The 10,445-nt window shown below is 43.4% G+C and overlaps 1 protein-coding gene across 3 annotated transcripts in view; it reads left to right on the top strand.

Annotated features, from left to right (window-relative positions):
• The first annotated feature begins 378 nt into the window (after positions 1-378).
• Positions 379-10,445, top strand: part of st6galnac3 (ST6 (alpha-N-acetyl-neuraminyl-2,3-beta-galactosyl-1,3)-N-acetylgalactosaminide alpha-2,6-sialyltransferase 3) — a 114,961-nt gene continuing 104,894 nt past the window's right edge. For all 3 annotated transcript variants that reach the window (XM_029706073.1, XM_029706072.1, XM_029706074.1), the window contains exon 1: positions 379-675. In XM_029706073.1, the coding sequence (XP_029561933.1) occupies positions 658-675 (18 nt within the window). In that variant the 5' untranslated portion in view covers positions 379-657. The remainder of the gene's footprint in view (positions 676-10,445) is intronic.

Genomic DNA, 10,445 nt, shown 5'->3' with positions numbered 1-10,445 from the left:
TACATATGTGAAATAGGACAATTATAAGCACCCACCAAATTATTATTATTATTATTATTTTTATTATTATTATTATTTTAATGCTACACAGCCTGTGTGATGTGATTTGGGCAATCCCCCCACCACCACTCAAAACTGCAGATAAAACTCTATTAAACGAATACTTCGTGGTTTTTCTAGGTCTCATAAATATTTTTTTTTTAAATACCTTCAGTTCAAGTTCAAAGTTTGTCCATCCTATTCTCTTTCTATATGATCTTATATGCAGCAGAGCAGACCGCTACACAGCGCTGCGGTTGTCTCCATGCATGAAGGAATCAAGAATCAGACACCAGCGGGTCACATGATCACCAGGAGGCGGTGCGGTCGCGTCTATCCGCCAGTAGCAGCGCACGTCAATCCAACACCAGCCTCCATGGAGAATGCGGAGATAACTCGAATAACGGTACGCTACAATATTTATGTGGGAGAAATTATCTTCGTTTGATTAAACAAAACCGAATATGCGTTGTCGCGCGTATCAATAAACCGCATATAAAATAACAACAAGAACAAGAACAACAACAAGAAACGGCAGAACAGTGTTTTTTTTCGTCTCGCCACGAAATCCCAACAGCTCCAGCCAAGACAGAACCATTGTCTGAATAAACGTTTAGGATGGCCTGGATAGGCAAGGTAAGACGGATTCTCTCGTTAAAACAAGGGCTGAATTGATCAACAGACGGTATTATTAACTGTGTTTTATTCTAAAATGAGGATAAATTGACTGGGAAGTGTGACAGTAGTGATCTGAATATTAGACCTCTCTCTGTATTCTGTTGGACGCTCATGTTCTTCTGTTCGCTGTGTAACTGTTTCACTTCTCTGCCCTCTTTTTTGTTTGTTGTTGTTGTTGTTTGTTGTTGGCTACCAATTGTGGTTGACTGATGGGTTATTAAACGTTCAATCGGTTACAATGTAACGGGAAACATTATTGCAGAGGCCTACAGGATGCAAAGTATCCAACGATAACCGTCTGGTTTGTATCCACATGCGTGCTTCATGTGGATTCCCCTTAGCCTACGATGTGCGCAAATAATTATTTAGTATTGCTTCCATTACCTAAAGTTAAATTGAGTCTCACATTTATTACCATGCCATGGGCCACTGTGGTAAACAATTTGAGCTCGAATTCACGTTTTTAAATAGATTTATCATCAATTGAAATGCTTCGGCAGTGACTCCAAATAACCTATTATATTTGTATTGTCAAACAACTTATTTTTTCTGCCTGAAACTCACATGATAATATAACACACACACACACACACACACACACACACACACACACACACACACACACACACACACACACAGTCCGGGTAACCTTTAATTAACTATTTAGCAGTCTTATGGTTGGTGGTAGAAGCTGTCTGGGAGCCTGTTGGTCCGAGAGCCGATGCCAGACGGTAACAGAGTGAACAGTCTATGGCTTGGATGCCTGGAGTGTTTGGTAATTTTTCATGGCCTTCCTCTGACACTGCCTGGTATAGAGGTCCTGGATGTCAGGGAGCTTTGTCCCCAGTGATGTACTGGGCTGTTCGCACCACCCTCCCTAGCATCTTGAGGTCGAGGGCGGTGCATTTGCCATGCCAAGTAATTCAGCCAGTCAAGATGCTCTCGATGGTGTAGCTGTATAACTTTTTTTTGTGGATCCTAGGGCCCATGCCATATATTTTAAGCTTTCAGAGGGGCACGAGGTGCTGTCGTGGCCTTCTTCACGACTGCGTTGGTGTGTGTGGACCATGTTAAGTCCTTAGTGGTGTAGACGCCAAGGAACTTGAAGCTCTCGACCCGCTCCACTACAGCCCTGTCGATGTGGATGGGGGGCATGCTCTCTCCTCTTTCTCCCATAATCCAAGATAGTTTACTGACGTTGAGGGAGAGGTTGTTGTCCTGCCAACACACTGCCAAGTCTCTGGCCTTCTCATCGCTGTCTGTGATCAGACCTACCACCGCCTTGTCGTCCGCAAACTTGACGATGGTGTTGGAGTGAGTGGCTACGCTGTCATGGGTGAGAAGGGGACTAAGCACCCCTGAGGGTCCGTGTTGAGGGGTCGGTACCCTCAGCACCCCCTTACTTCCTAATGTTGTATTCCTCAACACGAGTATAAAAAGCATTTCGCTCGTTTGGGGAGTTCTACATCACTGGGCATCTCACGGCTGGGTTTCCCGTTGTAATCTGTTATCGTCTGCAAAGCCCTGTCATATTTATTATTATTTTTTATTTTATTTCACCTTTATTTAACCAGGTAGGCTAGTTGAGAACAAGTCCTTTATTTAACCAGGTAGGCTAGTAGAGAACAAGTCCTTTATTTAACCAGGTAGGCCAGTTGAGAACAAGTTCTCATTTACAATTGCGACCTGGCCAAGATAAAGCAAAGCAGTTCGACACATACCACAACACAGAGTTACACATGGAGTAAAACAAACCTACAGTCAATAATACAGTAGAAAAATAAGTCTATATACAATGTGAGCAAATGAGGTGAGATAAGGGAGGTAAAGGCAATAAATAGACCATGGTGGCGAAGTAAATACAATATAGCAAGTAAAACACTGGAATGGTAGATTTGCAGTAGAAGAAAGTGCGAAATAGAAATAATGGGGTGCAAAGGAGCTAAATAAATAAATAAATAAATAAATACAGTAGGGGAAGAGGTAGTAGTTTGGGTTAAATTATAGATGGGCTATGTACAGGTGCAGTGATCTGGGAGCTGCTGTGACAGCTGGTGCTTAAAGCTAGTGAGGGAGATAAGTGTTTCCAGTTTCAGTTTCAGATTTTTGTAGTTCGTTCCAGTCATTGGCAGCAGAGAACTGGAAGGAGAGACGGCCAAAGCAGGAATTGGCTTTGGGGGTGACCAGAGAGATATACCTGCTGGAGTGCGTGCTACGGGTGGGTGCTGCTATGGTGACCAGTGAGCTGAGATAAGGGGGGACTTTACCTAGCAAAGACTTATAGATGACCTGGAGCCAGTGGGTTTGGCGACGAGTATGAAGCGAGGGCCAGCCAACGAGAGCGTACAGGTCGCAGTGGTGGGTAGTATATGGGGCTTTGGTGACAAGACGGATGGCACTGTGATCGACTGCATCCAATTTGCTGAGTAGAGGGTTGGAAGCTATTTTGTAAATGACATCGCCGAAGTCGAGGATCGGTAGGATGGTCAGTTTTACGAGGGTATGTTTGGCAGCATGAGTGAAGGATGCTTTGTTGCGAAATAGGAAGCCAATTCTAGATTTAACTTTGGATTGGAGATGTTTGATGTGAGTCTGGAAGGAGAGTTTACAGTCTAACCAGACACCTAGGTATTTGTAGTTGTCCACATATTCTAAGTCAGAACCGTCCAGAGAAGTGATGCTGGACGGGCGGGCAGGTGCAGGCAGCAATCGGTTGAAGAGCATGCATTTAGTTTTACTTGTATTTAAGAGCAGTTGGAGGCCACGGAAGGAGAGTTGTATGGCATTGAAGCTCGTCTGGAGGTTAGTTAACACAGTGTCCAAAGAAGGGCCAGAAGTATACAGGATGGTGTCGTCTGCATAGAGGTGGATCTCGCCAGCAGCGAGAGCGACATACATACGACGAGCATCAGAGCCGGTTTAATAGGATTCCACCTTCCTCTTATATTGTTCGTTTTAGATTGTTTTAGGTCTGTGCTTTATGTGTAAGCAGTAGCTCTAGGTGAATTCCATGGAAACGGAATTATGCTTTGACTCAGTTTTTTTAAACTTTAAAATGTATAGTAAGTCAAACAAAAACTATTGATTTCAAAGTTTAACCAACCATGTAACTTTATGCTCAAGGACGACCTTTAACAATTCACACTGAATTAGTATTTTACAAAAAACACATTTAGTGGAAGAACTGTGCAGATGCAAACTTTGGTAACGGAATTACAGTAAAATCTCCCTCAGGTTTTTATGCGATCATGTTTTTCCGAAAACTCATAAATATCTGCTCTGAATTAAGACACAAAGATTAGAGTTCAGTACAGTGTAGTTCAGTAGAGTATATTACAATATACCGACAGTGTCACCAGCAAAGCACCCCCACACCATCACACCTCCTCCTCCATGCTTCAAGGTGGGAACCACACATGCGGCGATCGTCCATTCACGTACCTTCATGTCTTAAAGTAATGATGGACTGTCATTTCTCTTTGCTTATTTGAGCTGTTCTTGCCATAATATGGACTTGGTCTTTTACCAAATGGGCTATCTTCTGTATACCACCCCTACCTTGTCACAACCCAACTGATTGGCTCAAACGCATTAAGAAGGAAAGAAATTCCTTCAGTCAACAAGGCACACCTGTTAATTGAAATGCATTCCAGGTGACTACCTCATAAAGCTGGTTGAGACAATACCAAGTGTGCAAAGCTGTCATCAAAGCAAAGGGTGGCTACTTTGAAGAAACACAAATATAAAATATAATTTGATTTGTTTAATAAAAAATTGGTTACTACATGATTCCATATGTGTTATTTCATAGTTTTGATGTCTTCACTATTATTCTACAATGTAGAAAAACCCTTGAATGAGTAGTTGTGTCCAAACTTTTGACTGGTACTGTACGTCTATGATCGGTTAAAAATTTTGGTCCAGTCCGGTCCGTTTGTGATGTACGCAAACGTCAAGGCCAGGGTGGACTGAATAAATATCAACTGCTTTTCAACGTCCACGGATGTCCGGTATCGGTCGGTGTTCAGTGGGAGAGGATGTTGGTTTACAGTAAATGGAAAGAGAGGGGGGGCTCATGGGTAGGTGTCAGTAAGAGCTGGGAGACATTAACTGGGGAGAGAGAGAGAGGAAGAGAGAGAGGGGGAGGGGCTGCTGAATATAACAGCATGCCAGTGGAAGGGAGGACAGTAGGGAAAGGGAAAGTGGATACCTAGTCAGTTGTACAACTGAATGCATTCGACCGAATAGCAGGTAACCCAACTGTGGTTTGTAATGATTGTGATTTTGTAGCCAATTCAGTCGTAGTAATTCCATTACAGATTTTTAGGTCATTCTGTTAACAATTTGGAAAACATAATTATGAGTTTTGATCACTTAATAATTCATCAACAAAACTTGACATCAGTAAAAATCACTCTAACTAATTGGTAAGGTCTACCACTACTAGTTAATGTGAGACTAGTTGGCACAATATATACATTTATGGTTAGATTAGAATCGCTGATGTAAACATTGGCATGTACAGAGACGTCCAAATCCACATCTCCGTCCATGGGAACAGGCCGATTTAGTAAGCTAGTTACTGCAGCACATGAACACATACAGACCAGAAACCAAAATTATATTTTGTTTACAATGTGATTTGATTGGTGCGAAGCCAAATCCAAACTGGCCTCCTTTTGGGGGGGGGGGGGGGGGGGGGGGCGTTTTGCTGCATCAGGACAACCCACAGATGAGCTCAGGTCAATGCCGATTGACTAATTATTTAATAATTTTTGTATTAAGGGAGGCCAAATGCTTGTTGGCTGTCGATGAATTAAATGCTACGTCAGCAACATGTAATACTCTTTTGGTCCACACAGCATCAGATCCATAGAATACACATAGAAGAGACAGAGGGGCGCTGTTTCCCTCGCTATGATGATTTCTCCGGTGAGATTCAGCCACTTGTGAATTGACGGAAAATGGAGAAACCACTGAGTTCTACATACATAGAGTGGTGACTGGACACAGAAATAGAGTACATAGAGTGGTGACTAGACACAGAAATAGAGTACATAGAGTGGTGACTGGACACAGAAATAGAGTACATAGAGTGGTGACTGGACACAGAAATAGAGTACATAGAGTGGTGACTGGACACAGACAGAGTACATAGAGTGGTGACTGGACACAGAAATAGAGTACATAGAGTCATCCAGCCACAGAGATAATATGCAAGGCAGAGATAATATGGCAGGTTTTCAAGTCTCTCTGATAGGAGACTCTGGAACGAAGCTCATCCATCTTAATGTCCAGTGACTGGACATTATCCAATAGAACGGATGTTCAACTTCCTCTTTGTCTCAGTCTCACCAGGACGCTGCGTCATCATACCGTGTTTACACCTGCAGCGTTTCGGTAAGCCCGTGAAAACACAAGTCGGATTTGAAGTCGAAATGGAGATTAGTGACTGTCGAACCGATGTGCTGCAGAACGTGGCGGTCGTATGGGATACTAGTAGAGACTTTGTGTTCAGACAAAGTCAAGATAAACACGATAGAAGTCACTATATACAGTCGTATGAAAAAGTTTGGGCACCCCTGACAATTTCCATGATTTCCATTTATAAATAATTGGGTGTTTGGATCAGCAATTTCATTTTGATCTATCAAATAACTGATGGACACGGTAATATTTCAGTAGTGAAATTAGGTTTATTGGATTAACAGAAAATGTGCAATATGCATCAAAACAAAATTAGACTGGTGCATAAATTTGGGCACCCCAATAGAAAAATCACATCAATATTTAGTAGAGCCTCCTTTTGCTAAAATAACAGCCTCTAGACGCTTCCTATAGCCTCTAATGAGTGTCTGGATTCTGGATGAAGGTATTTTGGACCATTCCTACTTCCAAAACATCTCCAGTTCAGTTAGGTTTGATGGTTGCCGAGCATGGACAGCCCGCTTCAAAATCATCCCACAGATTCTCAATGATATTCAGGTCTGGGGACTGGGATGGCCATTCCAGAACATTGTACTTGTTCCTCTGCATAAATGCCCGGGTAGATTTTGAGCAGTGTTTTGGGTCGTTGTCTTGTTGAAATATCCCGGCGTAACTTCAACTTTGTGACTGATTCTTCAACATTATTCCCAAGAATCTGCTGATATTGAGTGGAATCCATGCGACCCTCAACTTTAACAAGATTCCCAGTACAGGCACTGGCCACACAGCCCCACAGCATGATGGAACCCCCACCAAATTCTACTGTGGGTAGCAAGTGTTTTTCTTGGAACGCTGTGTTCTTTTGCCGCCATGCATAACGTCCCTTGTTATGACCAAATAACTCAATCTTTGTTTCATCAGTCCACAGCACCTTATTCCAAAATGAAGCTGGCTTGTCCAAATGTGCGTTTGCATACCTCAAGCGACTCTGTTTGTGGCGTGTGTGCAGAAAAGGCTTCTTCCGCATCACTCTCCCATACAGCTTCTCCTTGTGCAAAGTGCGCTGAATTGTTGAACGATGCACAGTGACACCATCTGCAGCAAGATGAAGTTGTAGGTCTTTGGAGGTGGTCTGTGGGCTGTTTTTGACCGTTCTCACCATCCTTCGCCTTTGCCTCTCCGATATTTTACTTGGCCTGCCACTTCTGGCCTTAACAAGAACTGTGCCTTTGGTCTTCCATTTCCTCACTATGTTCCTCACAGTGGACACTGACAGCTTACGACTCTGCGATAGCTTTTTGTAGCTTTCCTCTAAACCATAATGTTGAACAATCTTTGTTTTCAGGTCATTTGAGAGTTGTTTTGAGGCTCCCATGTTGCCACTCTTCAGAGGAGAGTCAAAGAGAACAACGACTTGCAATTGGCCACCTTAAATACCTTTTCTCATGATTTGGATGCACTTGTCTATGAAGTTCAAGGCTTAATGAGCTCACCAAACCAATTGTGTGTTCCAATTAATCAGTGCTAAGTAGTTACAGGTATTCAAATCAACAGAATGACAAGGGTGCCCACATTTTTGCATAGCCTATTTTTCACATCTGATTTAATTTCATACAACTTAATATTGCTACACTAAAAATCTTTGTCTGGACAATACCCCAGTACTCAGCTTTTATTATAAAATGAATGGCATGCCACTGTGATCATTTTCTGTGATGACAGAGTAAATTATTATGCAGCCTCAGAGGGGTGCCCAAACTTTTTCATATGACTGTAGCACACAGTTGGGTTAGAAGCCTTTCCGTCGGCAGGTAGTTAGATACAGGTAGTTAGATACAGGTAGTTACAGGTAGGTAGATACAGGTAGTTAGACACAAGTAGTTAGATACAGGTAGTTAGATACAGGTAGTTAGATGCAGGTAGTTAGATGCAGGTAGTTAGATACAGGTAGTTAGACACAGGTAGTTAGATACAGGTAGTTAGACACAGGTAGTTAGATACAGGTAGTTAGATACAGGTAGTTAGACACAGGTAGTTAGATACAGGTAGTTAGATACAGGTAGTTAGACACAGGTAGTTAGACACAGGTAGTTACAGGTAGTTAGATACAGGTAGTTAGATACAGGTAGTTAGACACAGGTAGTTAGATACAGGTAGTTACAGGTAGTTAGACACAGGTAGTTAGACACAGGTAGTTAGATACAGGTAGTTAGATACAGGTAGTTAGATACAGGTAGTTAGATACAGGTAGTTAGATACAGGTAGTTAGTTCAGTTAACACTACAGTATCCATCTGACATCGATGACCTTGATGATGGCGATGACGCCACTGACATGCACTGCAGTAGGAGAGGACAAACTTGGCATGCTCTTGTATATGCTACAGTCACCATAATAGTGTGTGTGTGTGTGTCCAGTCACCATAATAGTGTGTGTGTGTGTGTCCAGTCACCATAATAGTGTGTGTGTCCAGTCACCATAATAGTGTGTTTGTCCAGTCACCATAATAGTGTGTGTGTGTCCAGTCACCATAATAGTGTGTGTGTGTCCAGTCACCATAATAGTGTGTGTGTGTCCAGTCACCATAATAGTGTGTGTGTGTCCAGTCACCATAACAGGGTGTGTGTGTGTGTGTGTGTGTGTGTGTGTGTGTGTGTGTGTGTCCAGTCACCATAATAGTGTGTGTGTGTCCAGTCACCATAATAGGGTGTGTGTGTGTGTGTGTGTGTGTGTGTGTGTGTGTGTGTGTGTGTGTGTGTCCAGTCACCATAACAGAGGAGAGGAGGAGGGGGGACAGGACGGGAGAGGGGAGGATGGGAGAGGAGAGGAGAGGAGAGGAGAGGAGGGGAGAGGAGAGGAGAGGAGAGGGGACAAGAGAGGAGAGGAAGAGGGCATGACAGGAAAGGAGGAGAGGAGAGGAGGAGGACAGAGTGGTGAAACAGAGAGGTGAAACAGAGAGGTGAAACAGAGAGGTGAAACAGAGTGGTGAAACAGAGAGGTGAAACAGAGAGGTGAAACAGAGAGGTGAAACAGAGTGGTGAAACAGAGTGGTGAAACAGAGAGGTGAAACAGAGTGGTGAAACAGAGAGGTGAAACAGAGAGGTGAAACAGAGAGATGAAACAGAGTGGTGAAACAGAGAGGTGAAACAGAGAGGTGAAACAGAGAGGTGAAACAGAGAGGTGAAACAGAGAGGTGAAACAGAGTGGTGAAACAGAGAGGTGAAACAGAGAGGTGAAACAGAGTGGTGAAACAGAGTGGTGAAACAGAGAGGTGAAACAGAGTGGTGAAACAGAGAGGTGAAACAGAGAGGTGAAACAGAGTGGTGAAACAGAGTGGTGAAACAGAGCGGTGAAACAGAGAGGTGAAACAGAGAGGTGAAACAGAGAGGTGAAACAGAGCGGTGAAACAGAGAGGTGAAACAGAGGTGAAACAGAGAGGTGAAACAGAGAGGTGAAACAGAGAGGTGAAACAGAGAGGTGAAACAGAGTGGTGAAACAGAGAGGTGAAACAGAGAGGTGAAACAGAGAGGTGAAACAGAGAGGAACAGAGAGTAAACAGAGTGGTGAAACAGAGAGGTAAAACAGAGAGGTGAACAGAGAGGTGAAACAGAGTGGTGAAACAGAGAGGTGAAAACAGAGAGGTGAAACAGAGAGGTGAAACAGAGAGGTGAAACAGGAGTGGTGAAACAGAGGAGGTGAAACAGAGAGGTGAACAGAGAGGTGAAACAAGAGGTGAAACGAGTGGTGAAACAGAGAGGTGAAACAGAGAGGTGAAAACAGAGAGTGAACAGAGAGGTGAACAAGTGGTGAAACAGAGAGGTGAAACAGAGAGGTGAAACAGAGAGGTGAAACAGAGAGGTGAAACAGAGTGGTGAAACAGAGAGGTGAAACAGAGAGGTGAAACAGAGAGGTGAAACAGAGTGGTCATTTTGTGGTGAATGGTTCTTGTCTTTTCTCAAACTTTTCTACAGATGCGTAACAAATGGTACTCTAGTCCTTATTTAGTGCCCTATTGGTTGACCAGGACCTATAGGGCTATGGTAAAATACTGCACTTAGGGTGCGATTTGGGACGCGCTCTACTTCACTCCTCCTGGCCTGTGATTGTGTTACAGGCCCACTTATAAAGGAATGGACTACCACCGGTTCTTCAGAGGCAGTTCCCAATGGGGGCTGTGTTGTGTTTTGGAATTCTGGTTTGCACTCTTTCAAATCCTTGGCCAGATATCCTATGTTATCCAGACTTTCTCTGTGTGAGAGAGAGAGACACAGAGAGAGAGAGAGACAGAGACAGAGAGAGAG

This window comes from Salmo trutta, chromosome 21, assembly GCF_901001165.1.
Source record: "Salmo trutta chromosome 21, fSalTru1.1, whole genome shotgun sequence".
NCBI lineage: Eukaryota > Metazoa > Chordata > Actinopteri > Salmoniformes > Salmonidae > Salmo > Salmo trutta.
This window is presented reverse-complemented; position numbering and strand designations above follow the sequence as displayed.